The sequence below is a fragment of the Ciona intestinalis genome, unplaced genomic scaffold, assembly GCF_000224145.3.
Source record: "Ciona intestinalis unplaced genomic scaffold, KH HT000061.2, whole genome shotgun sequence".
Lineage (NCBI taxonomy): Eukaryota > Metazoa > Chordata > Ascidiacea > Phlebobranchia > Cionidae > Ciona > Ciona intestinalis.
The window spans coordinates 66,660-82,757 of record NW_004190383.2 but is presented as its reverse complement, the minus strand read 5'-3'; the positions used below and the strand labels follow the sequence as shown (position 1 = coordinate 82,757).

Genomic DNA, 16,098 nt, shown 5'->3' with positions numbered 1-16,098 from the left:
ACCAAACTATTCAATCTCCAGGTTTGAACATTACAGTGAGCTCAGGAATTGAAGAACCAAAGTCTTTACCGCCGTGTAAAACTAGTTTAAATGGAACCGAGCAACTAAGGCCAAACGGCTACTTCGTTAACCGTACATGGGAGTCAAAATTTTGTAAAAATAATCTAAAAACATTTGATGAGACAAGAGGGTGTCTTGAAAACAAAGAGATTTATTTTCTTGGTGATTCAACGTCTCGACAGTACTATTACCTTTTTGCGACCAAGTTAAGTTCGAGCGTTACAGTTCCTTCTTATGCACACGGTTATTGGCACGAACCAAAAACGTTTATAACGGATAATATACGTATTTACTACCGGGCCCACGGCCCACCGTTACAAAATAAAGGTCCCCCCAACACCAGGCCTTACATGAGTGATATATTGGATGTAATTGCACCCGGGCAGCATGAGGTAGTTATAATATTTAACCAAGGTTTACACATCATATACTACGAGCCATCTTTATTCATTCAACGTATGCGGGGAATACGGGACGCTATGTTAAGGCTTAACCAACGACGGACGAACGTTCGCTTCATTTATCGAAGTCAAAGAGTCTTAAACACAAGTTATGGGCGAAACAACGGGTGGCTTGCATACCGGTATAACGTTCTTACTCGGGAGATTTTCAAAAACGTGGAAAACTTCTTTTACTTTGATGTGTGGGACATGTCGGTTGTTTGGCCGCTTAACAGTTTCCATCCGGAACAACCATATTTAGAACAGGAAGGAATTTACTTGTGTAATTTCATATGTAATAAGGTAATGGGCTAACTATAGCTTTAATCTCATTTCCCCTAACTCTGTGGTTTTTAACCTTTTGCCTTGCTGTATCACTTTCAAATCACCAACCAATTCTCGCACCCACTTCTAGAATTGCTTATATGGAGTAGACCTAACCGACCTTAATGACTTAGCCTCTCCGCACGCCCGCACATCGTAGAAACAATTCTCGCACCCGCCTTGGTTGAAAAAACTACTGATGCTGTAACGTCTCTTAGTGTATGAGGTAAAAAACCACTATCCACAAAGTTACATACGTGTTAACTCGTAAGCGACCACGAGGTGTAAAAACGGCTGTCGCTTTCCGCCAAGCGACATTAAAGGGTATAATGGGATACCTTATCACATAATTCCCCATATTTGGTAATCGTGTTTACGCTATTTTAAAGTCGCGAGGATACTGTTATATAATTCTGTAAATATTCGTTGTTTACTATCAAATAAGACGAGAGAGGAAATGAAAAGATGTCCCATCTTACCTCACTCTATATCAATTTCAACGTTCAAAACAATACCGCGCGTTTAAAATTATCTTTATTTATATTTTCCGATGGTTTCAATTTAGGAAATGTGACAAGTGTACTATTTTTTTGCACTTTTTCTTTTGCACAAAATTCTTTTAGAAAGATCATGTTAACAACTGTTGATTTACCTTTAGTTGTTTATTTCTGTATTTTTGCTTTAGATGCTATATTTAATACGGCATTTGGTATTGTGATCGTGGAGACAAATAAAGTCATTCATTCATAATGAGACCACCGTTGTAGAATGTTGGACTTGTGTTGAACTAAATATAAAGCGGTGTTTCACAATTTAGTCGAGTTGTGGACAGTATTGATCGTCGCCATGGCTCTAACCTATAGAGGTTATGAGTTGAAAGCTCTTCGGTGCTATACTGTTGTTGTATGCCACCTTGAGCAAACTATAGTGGTCAATAACGAGTTGTCCAAACTGTCAGCCATGTTATAACGACTGTCGTTGCCCGCCATGCGAAGATAAATAAGTTACATACATGGTAAATTTTAAGCGCGCACGAGGTGTTTGAAACAGAACATCCGTGTTATAACGCGAGGATAAAGTAAGTTACATTCATTATTCATTCATTACATTAGCAGCATTGCCTCAGCCGCATAGAAAAAAAGAAAACAAAACGATAATCACTACTTTACACTTTCCTGCTTAACTAATCAATGACTGATTTAAAACCGTTTTAAAGCCCTTTTGTAAAATCTGATCTTTTCAAAGTGGTTTTCACGGCCCATTTGTTAGTAAACAAAGAACATTTAAAAAAATATAAAACCGCATATATCTTCACGACTCTAAAAGACCCCAAACTACTGTAGTGGGTTGGGGGGGATGGGACGTGTTTTCATTTCATTTTTTCTCGGATATTTGCTTAATTATATAACCGTATCTTCACGACTCCCATGGACCGTTGTTAATTGTTTAAAACAAAACCAGGATGTTTAAAACCTAATTACTATAACGCTACATCTCCATTCAGCGCAATTTATTCAAACGCAAGAAACACTCAAGTTTCGAACTATATCATGCGGAACATATTCTTGGCGAGCGATCCTATAAGATCTTGAAAACTAGTGTTATCAGGTGCGTTGTTAGTTGTTTAAAACACGATCGAGTATCTGGATATTATGTACATAAAGGTGTCCCGTATTACCCACAGAACTATTTCAGTTTATGGCAGAATTAGAGTTGTAGTTGTAGTTGATGGCATCGTTCTTGTTGTTGTTGTTGTCGTGGGAGGCGGAGGGGGTTCAGTTGTTATTGGGATTGTTGTTGTTGTTGTTGTTTGAACGGCTGTAGTGGCCGCTACGGTAAACACTGTTGTTGTTGTTGTTGCTGCTGTTACCGGTGCAGGCATGCGGCGACGACGACGTCTTCGGCTTTCCCAAAACCAATGAGAATCTCCGACGTCAGCAAGCAGACAAATACAAACCAGCATCGAAAACAACTTCAACCAATGCATTTTATCTTACGGTTAAACTAGACGTAAAAAGAGTTTGTTAAAAAACATATTTACATAATATCTGTATATAGTATTGTGGGGTAAGATGGGATACCGTAAGCTCACATATCTCATATTTCCTGACCGTGTTTTCAACAATTAACAACGCTCTTTCAAAGTGGGAGGCTATGGTATCATTCTGTAAATATTCTATGTTTACTGCCAAACGGGACGAAAAAAAGAATAAAGTCCCATCTTACCCCACCTTACTATATATTCTCTGGTATACAGATGCTTTATACCTGCCAACATAAAATCTGCACCAACAAAATTTTTCCTAAAAGCACAAAAACGTTGTCTTAATCACCACGGTTTGTTTATGTGAAAAATGCGGGAAGTAATCAACATATGGAATGTTGGTACAGCGATCAGTTAGAACTACCCTGTATCCTATGCTGGGAATTTCAATGAATATGAAAATCTGTTGTTTTTTATAACATTGGACCATGACTTGGATACGAACTAAAACTTTATTTAGTGATCATGTTTTTCTCCGTTAAAAATAAATTCTACCTGCTTATTCAATATTGTAGTATAGGGTGGGGAAAGATGGGACACTTTTATCACATAATATCCAAATATCCTGATCGTGTTTTAAACACTTATAAAAATGGTCTATGGTGATCGTGAGCATACGGATTTTTAATCGACTCTAGAAGCCTAAAAACTGACTCACAAACGGATTGGAAAGTATAGTAATATAATTCAACTAAAACAAAGTTGTCTCAACATAACGCAGTTAATTCACACACTACACAAGCAAAATCCAGAAATGTTTCTAACTGTAACAATATTCTTGACGGTGCGGTTTTAAAACTCAACGCGAACCGTAAAAAATCCTTGTTATACGCCGTCTGTAAACTGTGGTACTTGACAATATAGTACGCTGGGAAAAGAAGGGAGACTTTTTCATTCTATTTTCCAGTCCCATTTTGTAGTAAACAAAGAACATCCAAATAATTATAAAACCGTATCACAACGGCTCTAAAATAGCGTTGTTAAATGTTTAAAACAAAATCTAGGTCTATAGGAGACTTAGTCACGAACGGTATTTCATCTCCATTAACGGAATTTATTCACACGCAAAAACACTCAACAATAGCGGAGTGGCATGGGTAGACACGCGCACGCCTACCCTGGAATTTCTGCATTATTTACATTGGGACCAAACTTATTTTAGAGTGTCAAACTATACACATGCCTTTTCGCATTTTATAACGTTTGGCGTCTATTTACTATTCCAAAAACGCATTCGGCAAATTTAAACACACATAACAAATGAATTTCTGTATTTTATTCCGAGCACAATTTAAAAGTTTTTCTTTTTTACGATCCGTTTCTTTTTAAACCGCAGCCAACTTTGTCGTAAATTCTTACTCGCTTAGATCTATTCGAAGCTGGTCGAACATTCTTGCGACTTCGTCTGATAAAAATGTAATTATTGATGATATAACGATAAAGTGTAAATAGTACTGTGGGGTAAGATGGGACACCTTTAGCACATAATATCCTAATATCCTGGTCCAGTTTTAAACAATTAGCAACGGTCTATGGGAGTCGTGAGGATACAGTTTTATAATTCTTTGAATGTTTTTTGTTTACTACCAAATGGGACAAGACAATAGAATAAAAAGGTGTCCCATCTTCCCCCTCACTTTATTGCCACAATCTAAATTGAAAAGGTCTTTACCATACAATGCCAGCTATTAAACACAGATAATTAATGTATTTACCGTCTGTGCTCCTTTCGTTGTGTTCGTTGTAAAAGCTACAAAGAAAAAAAAAACACATTTGAATACAGTATCACTGGTTTATATGCAGACTCTACGGTAAAAGTATAAACGGTAAAAAAACATGATATTAATATAACTTATTTGCGCACTGCTGTAAAACAACAGTCCTTACAACACGGGTGTTTTGTTTCATTTAAACAATACCCAACGTTCTATGGGAATCGTGAGGATACGGTTTTATAATCCTTTGAATGTTCTTTGTTTATGCCTAAATGGGACAAGAAAATAGAATGAAAAAGTGCCCCATCTTCCCCTACCCTACTATATATTAGAACTCGATTTCGACTTCCTACCTCCCTCCATACTGCTGGTGCCCTGCTGTGTTTCTTCGGTAACCTTGCATTTCGGTCGTTGTGGTTGTTGTTGTACTTGGTGGGCGGGTGGACGGTGTAGTGGTTGGTGGAGGTGGCACCGTAGTTGTTGTCACTGCTTTAGTTGCTACAGCAAGCATACAGAGAACAGCCAGCAAGAAAACTAACTTTAATGAATTCATTTTAACTTTTACTGAAAACAGCAAGTTTATTCGCTTTGTTATATTATCGAAAAATTACTTATACACTTAACTATATATAGACTATGTCTCGTGTTATAGTTCTGTCGGGGTAAGACGGGACACCTTTAGCACATAGCATACAAATATCCTAATCGTGTTTTAACAGTTAACAACGGTCTATATGGTAGTCGTGAGGATACGGTTTCATATTTCTTTGGATGTTCTTTGTTTAATACTTAATGGGACGCGAAAATAGAATAAAAAGTTGTCCCATCTTCCCCCAACCTACTATATCCTCTTTTCTAACAATAACAAACACATGAATCCATTTTCGTTCTGTTACTAATCTTCTGTTTCTTAAATACGCTTCTTTGTATACCAGCAGCAAAACTGATACTCGTTTTTTCCGAAAACCAATTCACTTTCTAAAAGCTTTCAGTTTACTAAATAGCGAGCTGCATGGCTTATAGACAGCGGCGGAAAGCTGATACCAGCATATGGTGCATGAAAGAAACATACAACAACATACGTTCTAGCAACAAATTAGAGTGATAAAAATCCCGGTTTCATTTTGGGATAACTTTTCGAATAAAAACTGTTTTCGCAAAAGACAGCTCACAGTCTGTGTCCAGTTTTGAGATGTAAATGTAATTTTATCCTCACATGGCGGACAGTGACATTCATTAAAAACGCGATGAGTCTTCTGTTTCATTTCAGTCACAGCACATGTTACTTTGTGGGTGGTTGTTTTTTATCCTGCGACAATTTAGGCAACCGATTAGTGACCACTGAGTTGAAGCAATTGCCGTTCTGCTCAACTTGTTGGCCGTAAAAAATATTATTTTGCGCGCCATACATTAACTATTTAATATGATGACGCCATACCTAAAGTTGCGTCTAAGGGTATAGTTATATGTTATCGTGGAAGATGGGACACGAAAATGTAATAAAAAGGTGTCCCATCTTCCCCCACCTTACTACTAGATGGAATACACGTACTTAAGTTGACGCAAAAACACCAAACAAAATGTGTTTTTTATCCTTTATTCCAACTTAATAAATTTTTGTTTTATTATTTGCATTTAATATATCGGTGTGGTTAGTCCAGCTTCTCATTCTTCGTCAAAACCCAACTTAGAAATATCCAACAACCTTGCGACGTCATCTATTTATAATGGTGTATATTAGTTTGAATGAATGTATGTTGCCTAAATATCCTCGCATGGTAGGGTAATGACAGTCGTTATAACACAGGTGTTCATACACATCGTGCCCGCTTACAAGTTACCAAGTATGTAAGTTATTTATTTATCCTCGAATGGCGGGGCAACAGCAGTCGTTATAACATGGGTGTTCTGTTTCATACACTTCGTGCTGCCTGCTTACCAGTTACCACGTATGTAACTTTGTAGGTGATTATTTTATGTATGGCTGACAATTCGGACAACACACTAGTGACCACTGGGTTGGAGCAATTGCCGTTAATTGTCTTGCAAAAGACACATACGCCCACAATGGTAGCAGCGACGTGGCTTGAACCCAAACCTTTCAGTTAGAGGCATACAAGCTAACCATTTGGCCACATCGCCGTTAACTTTATATTACCATCAACAAAATGTAAACAGCAATGAACCATAATATAGTATTCACCTTCCATAAACTGTTCGTTATGCTGATTGTAACTATAAAGTAAAAACAACAATTAAATTAAAGTGCAACAGTTGATATATATCTCTTACAGAAAAAAGTAAAAAAAAACAACAACTTTTGTTATGGTTTAGTTTTAGAGACAAAAAAAACACAAAAATACGGGGGTGCAAGAATTGGTTGATGAATTAAAAGGGGAAATGGTTAAGAGACACTGGTGGTCTACTCTACTGATGCATGTGTGTCGGTGGACTAAACTTTAATTGGACCTTATATTGCATTTCAGGTGAGAGTTACTTAGCGTTTATTTGTGTTGTAGTCGCTTTGTATGCTTATATTGTCTGGCTGTCTTTTCAGCCGCTACCTTACTGTAATTAAAGACAAATAAAATTATTACTATAGTAGGTTGGGGAAGATGCGACACTTTTTCATTCTATTTTCTCGTCCCATTTGGTAGTTAACAAATAACATTCCAAGAATTATAAAATTGTATCCTTACGACTCCCATAGACCGTTGTTATTTGTTTAAAACACGATCAGGATATTTGGATATAATGTGCTAAAGGTGTCCCGTCTCCCCCCACCCTACTATATGTGTGTCTGTAGATTTAACTTTAGACTTAATATTGTAGGCTTTTGGTCTTTATACCTCACTGGAACTTCAGCTGCTGCGCTATTCCTTCTATAAGCTTGAGTTTGCGGGGTTGTAGTTGTTGTTGTGCTTGGAGGTCTTGTAGTTGGAGCTTGAGTGGTTGTCGTTGGGGGTGGGGGTTCGGTTGTCGGTACAGGTGTTGTTGTTGTTGTTGTTGTTGCTGTTGTAGGCGCAGGCGTAGCTCTACGGCGGCGTCGACGGGTGCAACGCCTACGTCGACATACCCATAAACCGTCCCCTAATTCGACCAACAGGCAAATTATAGCCAGAAGGGCAAACAACTTTAACCAATTCATTTTAAACTTGAATTAACTGCGAACAACAATTTTCAATATTAGTATATATATTAATAACTTTTGTTTCTCTCTTCTATTAGGATAGTAAAAATTGAAACAAAGGCTAAGACAAAACGACAAAATATTGCGAAAAACAACAGTTGTTAAAAGACGCTTACTGTTAAAACATATTTATGTTTATTGGAAGAACGAATCGCTTTCGCTACACCTTGCAGACAAACAAAAATACTTTTGCGTTTAATTATTTTAATAACTTTAACTATACGTAGACTTTGACTTTACGCACCAAGGCAGCTTAACCGTTTATCTTTCCAAGAATCTAAACGCCAAGAAAACAGATTTCCACCCATACGCTACGATATTGTGAAAACGGGAGAGTGCAGGAAATTGTTGTCATATGTTGTACCGTTGAAACGACGACCAGTAAAACGATCATAATCTTCTTAAGTTACATACGTGGTAATTAATAAGTGGGCACGAGGTGTATGAAACAGAACACCCGTGTTATAACGACTGTCGTTTTCCGCCACGCGAGGATAAGGCAAGTTACTTGATTGTATAGTGCTGTGGACGACACACCTTTAGAACAGAATATTTAAATATCTTTATCGTGTTTTAAACCAGTGCTCCTCAACCTTTTTTGGGTTGGTGAACCCTTGAAGTTGTTGCGACGAACTTATGCACCCCTGATTGCTTTAAAGTAAAACTAATGAAGTTTCACAATTCCCGGTGATGCAAGATATAGAATTCATATAAAAAAAAGCTGTAGGAAAGTGGCTAAATTGGTTAAAAATGTTCAAAACTGAGTATTATTGCTGAAAATTGTTTAAGTTTGTGATGCACCCTTGTATACACTTTTGTACTGGTGCACCCCTGGCATATTTTGGTGCACCCTAGGGTGCACACCGGTTGAATAGCACTGTTTTAAACAATTAACAACGGTCTATGGGAGTCGTGAGGATTTGGTTTTATAATTATTTGAATGTTCTTTGTTTACTACGAAACTGGGCAAGAAAATAGAATAAAAAGATGCCCCATCTTCCCCCACTCTACTATATACACTCCTACCCCAAAGTTGTTTTTTTTTGCGTTACCAGGCTATGTTAATGTTTTGTGATGTTTTAGAAATTTTTGCAATGTTTCCTAAAACGTTGTATGACTCAAATCATGTTGTTGTCGATATTATTAACATTCTAAGGGTTTTAAATAAGATTATAGTTTCCTATAATACAAACAGTGCGTGTTATAATTGTTTAAAGTTAATGCAGCGTTAATACGAGGGTTCTTATGACCTGCTATAAGAGGGGTTTGGAAAGTTATTTTGTACTTACCTATTTATGTGATTAAACGATTGTAACTTGCTTTATCTTTGCGTGGCCGGAAAATGGCAGTCGTTATAACACGAGTGTTCATACTCCTCGTGCCAGCTTACGAGTTATCACGTATGTTACTTTGTGGGTGAAAATTATTTAGAATTATCTATAAAACTATTCGTGTAGCCATAAAACAGTTATATTGGCAATGAATAAGCTTGCATGGACAGTATTAAACTTAGCTGTTTGTTTGATCTTAATTGCACAAGAAACGGAGCAACTGAACATGGCGGATGACTTTGGTACAGTTTCACAACGAAGGAATGGTGCGACATCTAGCGGCCGCTCTTGGGGGTAAAAATCTCTTTGTTTTTTGTTCACATTGGTAGAGAGTAAAATTCTGCTTGTGTTTTTATAGTTTTTAAAGCAAAATTTTTTATTTTTTTTTACAATATTTCTGTTATATTTTTATTAATAAATACTTTTCAAAAGGTAAAGGTGTTTTACCGATTGTTATTTTGTCGCTATTTTCTGTCTTTTCGTTTTAAATATCATTTTTTTATCTCCACTACTAATCAAAGGGTCAAATAAAAGTAATTATTTCTGTTATAAAATAATGGAATAATATCTTAATCCAGGTGGTATGGCCAGCAAAGGATAGAAGACAATTTTAGGGAAGGTAAAAATATGTTTCACTAAATTATAAAATATTGTAATTCGTCCATTTTAGATGCTGTACCAGCCATCTTTGACAGACTACCGGAATAATACGAACTGTGACAGCATACACCCAAATAATACATAGAATACATTGTAGAAAAAAAAAAAATTGTTGTTTTCAAGGGGTGTATATATATAGTATGGTGAGGGAAAGATGGGACACCTTTTCCATTCCCTTTTCTCGTTTCCTATATGGTTGTAAACAAATAACATTCAAAGATAAAACCGTATCCTCACGACTCCCATAGACCGTTGTTAATTGTTTAAAACACGATCAGGCTATTTGGATATTATGTGCTAAAGATGTCCCATCTTCCCCACCCTTCTATCTCCCAGTAAAGACTGGTATGCAGCCATACCTGTTTATAAGCAATTAATATCCGTATCGACTTTGAAACTAAACACAATAAATTGTATCAAACAGCCGATCTAGTTTTGTCTTTTATTGCAACTATACAGTTTCATTTAATCTTGCGTAATTCGTTCAAAAATGCGGCAAATGGTAATATATCCTATGAAAGCTCAGTTCTTATTCGTCGTCAAAATCCAACTTAGAAATATCCAGCAACCTCGCGACTTCATCTGTTTATAATGGTGTATATATTTTATTTTAAATAAATGAATGTTTACTTATTTGCGAATAAGTGAATTAATGAATATGTAACTTATTTATCCTCGCATGGCGGGGCAATGACAGTCGTTATAACACGGGCCTTATGTTTCATCTTACGAGTTACCACGTATGCAACTTTGTGGATGATTAACCCACAAGTTTGCACAGAAGGACTAAGAAACAACTTATAATTTTATTACCTTCCAACTTGTTTCCTTTGTATTCGTTGTAACTGTAAAAAATAATGGATTGTAATATTTAGTTTCCTTTAACATATAGTTCTGTGGGGTAAGATTAGATACTGTTAGCGCTTAAATTCCATATTTTTTAATAGTGTGTTGAACAATTACCAACGCTCTTTTGGAGTCGTGAGAATACAGTTATATAGTTTTGTAAATTTTCTTTATTTACTACAAAACGGGACGATAAAAGTGAATGAAAACATGTCCCATCTTACCCCATTCTACAATTTAACTGATTGTGAGCTTGTCAGTATTGTTAGGTTAATGTTGTAGCTGTCCCATCTTACCCCAACCTTTATAACTAAATGTGAACATCTCATTATTGTTGGGTGATTGTTTTAATTAGTTAGTGAGACATACGGCAGATCCTGTTATAAGATCTGTTATTGTTTTATTTAGGTCCGTAGCAGACAATCAGATTGTCATTCATTCTTAACCTGTCAATCAAACTGGCAATACAGTATTATGAAACTATATTGTCCAGATTAAAATGGTGACGGCTTCACGTCAGTTTATTTCCTGGTTAAATTACTTTGTATATCGCATCACAAACAATGTGTGTTTCTTACCATTCATAATTCTGATACAGACAGCTGTATTTTATGCATTAATTCACTCCTGATAGTTTTATGCCGCTAAAGTTTTCGGTTTTAAATAGCGGGGTGGGGAAAGATTGGACATTCTCACGACTTCCATAGACCGTTGTTAATTGTTTAAAATATAATTCGAATATTTGGATATTATTTGTCTTTCCTCGCCCTATAATATATACATGTGCTATCAATACCATACAGGAAAATATGTTTTATAACGACATTATAGAGATGTCTCTAGTAGTCCGTAACCGGCATATAACACCACTATAATATAAATATGTTCACTTTTTAAAGTGTTTTTAACTTTGGTCTAAGATGTTTTATGAAATTCATTTCCATTCTCTTTTCTCGTCTCATTTTAGTAGTAAACAAAGAATATTTACAGAATTACAACCGTATATTCCCACGACTCTAAACGAGCGTTGTTAATTGTTAATTGTTAAAAACACGATTAGAAAATACGAGATCTAGCCATCTTGGTGCTATCGGTATCCCATCTTACCCCACAGTACTTTATGTTCAATAAATGCGTTTGATGTTTATAAAAAGTCATTTGTGCGCAATCTATACCTTTTGTTATACCCGCATTATGTAATACAGGGATATACAACAGCATAGTCACAGTGTCTATCGTCTATGTACCTCTATATCTATATGTATATCTATGCACTGTATTACCTCGGGGGTGCATTTGGGGCGAAGTTTCTTCTATAAGCTTGAGTTTGCGGGGTTGTAGTTGTTGTTGTACTTGGAGGTCTTGTAGTTGGAGCTTGAGTGGTTGTTGTTGGGGGTGGGGGTTCGGTTGTCGGTACAGGTGTTGTAGTTGTTGTTGTAGGCGCAGGTGTAGTTCTACGGCGACGTCGTCTTCTTCTGCTGATCCACCAACCTTCGCCAAGGTCGACTAACAAACAAATAACAGCAAGAACGGCAAACAATTTTAACGCGTTCATTTTGATTTATAAAGATCTGCGAACATTTAGTTTATATTTTAACTGGCGCTCTTTCCCACACTTTTAATCATATGTAACTTTGTGGGTAATTGTGTTTTGTTGTTTTTCTGTATGGCTGGCAAGTTGGATAGAAGGGTTTGAATCCTACACTTTGGATCTGTTCTAGCGCGTTTTAACAACTGTGGTTTGGCTGTTGATTTCCTCTCTTCGTTGTTTAAATAGTTTGATCTTCACTATCGTTTTAAAAAAATATAAATAAAATTATGTTATATATGTTAATGGTTTAAATACCAAAATACTACACGCGGCACCCTCTGCAACTACATGTACCTTACACACGACATAGCTCCGTTATACCAGCGCATAATCGACCTGTATTCTAAGAAGGCAATCGCCCTAACCCCTCCGTGTGCTACTGAAGTGTCGCTGGCAATACTGAAAAATAGGGGAGGCAGACCACATATGCTGCATAGCGGAAACGGTTACGCAATAACAATAGAGACTATATAGCATGGATATGGAGGGGAAATAAGAAAAAAAGGCAATTCGAAAATAGGTCTAAAATGAATGAACACGTTAATTAGAATAAAAAAGGGCTTTTCATAACTATGTTTTTCCTAACGCTAAAACTACTACATGAAACTGGAGGTCGGACGATTCTTGTGTAAAAAAACGAATCAGAATTTGGTGCTACGAAATACGTGACCGACAAAAATCAAGTCCAACCAATTGTCTGATATAGTAGGGTGGGGGAAGATGGAACACCCTTTCATTCCATTTTCTTGTCCCATTTGGTAGTAAACAAAGAACATTAAAAGAATTATTAAACAGTATCCTCACGACTCCCTTGGACCGTTGTTAATTGTTTAAAACACGATCAGGGTATTTGGATGTCACCATGTGTTAAAGGTGTCTCATCTTTTCCCACCCTATGGTATATAACATGAGAGATATATATTTCGCCTGAATGGTATTATATAATTGGTTGGACTTAATTTACGTTTTCGTAGCACCAGATCCTTACTGTATTTCTTCACACAAGAATCGTTCAACTCTATCAGCACCAGATCCAGGTATAAGACAAACAAGAACCCGTTAATTCTGCGTTATACTGCTAAATCATTTTGGATACTTGTGTGTCACGCATTGTTAATGCGAAACACGTAACAATATAATGTGACGTGATCAAAACCGTTGTTCTCACGCTTGACAAAAGGCACTTGATTCAATATTCGAACTTGTCGGTTACTAAAATACGGTCTGTCAATGCCATTGTTCTGCGTGGAATGTAGACTTAACAGTCAAAGTCGTTCGGGTTTTAGACCTTAGGCTTACAGTAATATGTTAAGCAGTGCTGCGCTAAAATGAATGAATGTAACTTGTTTATCCTCGCATGCCCGGAAAATGATAGTCGTTATAACACGGATGTTCTGTTTTATACACCTCGTGCCCGATTGCGAGTTACCACGTTGTAATTTTTTTATCATCGCTTGGCGGGGCAACGACAGTCGTTATAACATGGCTGGCAGTTTGGACAACTCGTTATTGACCACTATAGTTTGCTCAAGGTGGCATACAACAACAGTATAGCACCGAAGAGCTTTCAACTCATAACCTCTATAGGTTAGAGCCACGGCGACGATCAATACTGTCCACAACTTAACTAAATTGTGAAACACCGCTTTATATTTAGTTCAACACAAGTCCGACATTTCACAACGGTGGTCTCATTATGAATGAATGACTTTATTTGTCTCTACGATCACAATACCAAATGCCGTATTAAATATAGCATCTAAAGCAAAAATACATAAGTAAGAACTATAAAGGTAAATCAACAGTTGTTAACATGATCCTTCTAAAAGAATTTTGTGCAAAAGGAAAAGTGCAAAAAAATAGCACACTTGTCACATTTCCTAAATTGAAACCATGGGAAAATATAAATAAAGATAATTTTAAACGCGCGGTATTGTTTTGAACGTTGAAATTGATATAGAGTGAGGTAAGATGGGACATCTTTTTATTTCCTCTCTCGTCTTATTTGATAGTAAACAAAAAATATTTACAGAATTATATAACAGTATCCTCGCGACTTTAAAAGAGCGTAAACACGATTACAAAATATGGGGATTTATGTGATAAGGTATCCCATTATACCCTTTAATGTCGCTTGGCGGAAAGCGACAGCCGTTTTTACACATCGTGGTCGCTTGCGAGTTACCACGTATGTAACTTTGTGGATAGTGTTTTTTACCTCATACACTAAGAGACGTTACAGCATCAGTAGTGTTTTCAAGCAAGGCGGGTGCGAGAATTGTTCCTACGGTGTGCGGGCGTGCGGAGAGGCTAAGTCATTAAGGTCGGTTAGGTCTACTCTATATAAGCAATTCTAGAAGTGGTTGCGAGAATTGGTTGGTGATTTGAAAGTGATACAGCAAGGTAAAAGGTTAAAAACCACTGCGTTAGGGGAAATGAGATTAAAGCTGTAGTTAGCCCATTACCTTATTACATATGAAATTACACAAGTAAATTCCTTCCTGTTCTAAATATGGTTGTTCCGGATGGAAACTGTTAAGCGGCCAAACAACCGACATGTCCCACACATCAAAGTAAAAGAAGTTTTCCACGTTTTTAAAAATCTCCCGAGTAAGAACGTTATACCGGTATGCAAGCCACCCGTTGTTTCGCCCATAACTTGTGTTTAAGACTCTTTGACTTCGATAAATGAAGCGAACGTTCGTCCGTCGTTGGTTAAGCCTTAACATAGCGTCCCGTATTCCCCGCATACGTTGAATGAACAAAGATGGCTCGTAGTATATGATGTGTAAACCTTGGTTAAATATTATAACTACCTCATGCTGCCCGGGTGCAATTTCATCCAATATATCACTCATGTAAGGCCTGGTGTTGGGGGGACCTTTATTTGTAACGGTGGGCCGTGGGCCCGGTAGTAAATACGTATATTATCCGTTATAAACGCTTTTGGTTCGTGCCAATAGCCGTGTGCATAAGAAGGAACTGTTACGCTCGAACTTAACTTGGTCGCAAAAAGGTAATAGTACCTGCTCGAGACGTTGAATCACCAAGAAAATAAATCTCTTTGTTCTCAAGACACCCTCTTGTCTCATCAAATGTTTTTAGATTATTTTTACAAAATTTTGACTTCCATGTACCGTTAACGAAGTAGCCGTTTGGCCTTAATTGCTCGGTTCCATTTAAACTAGTTTTACACGGCGGTAAAGACTTTGGTTCTTCAATTCCTGAGCTCACTGTAATGTTCAAACCTGGAGATTGAATAGTTTGGTTGCAGCCAAGTTGTTTAAGCAAGGGTTCGTTGCATCTTTTATTTGATAAATCAAACTCCGATGGCTGGGGTTCTTTAAATATAACGTTTGTAATCTTTGGACATTTTCCTGACGGTGGTTTGACGCAAAACCAGGGTTCTTGGTTGCGTGGATTGCTGTAGTCGCAAATCTCGTCTGCTGTCAAACTAGAAAAAAATGGCGGACATAAAGAATGATTCTGTTACTTCCGCTACCAGGCATAATGTAAATAATCTTTTAGCGAGTCATCTGGTATACAGTTATGTATTTCCGACGATTCGTCTGTCATCCGACAAGACACTATACGTTTTTTTTTAATACCAGATGAGCCTTAGGTAATGTACGCACATCCTTACGGCGCGATTTTGCTTGATTTCGCTTGCGAAGTCGTATATGCAAACCCATTACCGAGTTCCGCATGCGGCAGCGAAATCCGGACAAAACAGATAAAACGGACGAATTCCGGATACTGTGTACAGCCACCTTTATACATATTATTTTTTAATTATATTTTTTAATTTATCTCTTCGAAAGCGATAGCGAAGATCATACAGTAGGGTGAGGGAATATGGGACACCTTTAGCTCATTATACCTAAATCTCTTGATCGT

General features: G+C 37.1%; 2 protein-coding genes and 1 long non-coding RNA gene across 4 annotated transcripts in view; all 3 read right to left on the bottom strand.

The window, feature by feature from the left end:
* Positions 1–4,129: 4,129 nt before the first annotated feature.
* LOC100180916 lies at positions 4,130–5,143 on the bottom strand. Its single transcript, XR_003396674.1, has 3 exons — positions 4,937–5,143; positions 4,584–4,618; positions 4,130–4,273 (listed from the first exon to the last, which is right to left on the bottom strand). It is a non-coding gene; the product is annotated as an uncharacterized LOC100180916 (long non-coding RNA).
* A 1,021-nt stretch (positions 5,144–6,164) lies between these two features.
* Positions 6,165–12,215, bottom strand: LOC100178554 (coiled-coil domain-containing protein 80-like). Of its 2 annotated transcripts, XM_002128042.4 has the most exons (4): positions 12,046–12,215; positions 7,433–7,611; positions 6,787–6,818; positions 6,165–6,301 (listed from the first exon to the last, which is right to left on the bottom strand). In XM_002128042.4, the coding sequence occupies exons 1-4, from the start codon at positions 12,163–12,165 to the stop codon at positions 6,249–6,251; spliced, it is 384 nt and encodes a 127-aa protein (XP_002128078.2). In that variant the 5' UTR covers positions 12,166–12,215; the 3' UTR covers positions 6,165–6,248. The 2 variants fall into 2 exon arrangements, with proteins under 2 accessions (XP_002128078.2, XP_009861193.1); XM_009862891.3 differs by lacking the exons at positions 6,165–6,301; positions 6,787–6,818; positions 7,433–7,611 and adding exons at positions 10,193–10,346; positions 10,578–10,609 and having other exon boundaries at positions 11,894–12,202.
* A 225-nt stretch (positions 12,216–12,440) lies between these two features.
* Positions 12,441–16,098, bottom strand: part of LOC100179680 — a 5,359-nt gene continuing 1,701 nt past the window's right edge. The window contains exon 3 of the mRNA XM_026838131.1: positions 12,441–12,485. Within this exon, the coding sequence (XP_026693932.1) occupies positions 12,441–12,485 (45 nt within the window). The remainder of the gene's footprint in view (positions 12,486–16,098) is intronic.

Bases quoted from the DNA above. Each gene is read 5' to 3' on its own strand.
- LOC100178554 (XM_002128042.4), bottom strand. From the start codon at position 12,165: ATGAACGCGTTAAAATTGTTTGCCGTTCTTGCTGTTATTTGTTTGTTA. The intron at 6,819-7,432 runs GTATAAAGACCA...TTTACTTTATAG, and splicing joins GCAGCTGAAGTTCCAGTGAG to TTACAATCAGCATAACGAAC. The intron at 6,302-6,786 runs GTGAATACTATA...CATTATAAATAG, and splicing joins TAACGAACAGTTTATGGAAG to ATGACGTCGCAAGGTTGTTG.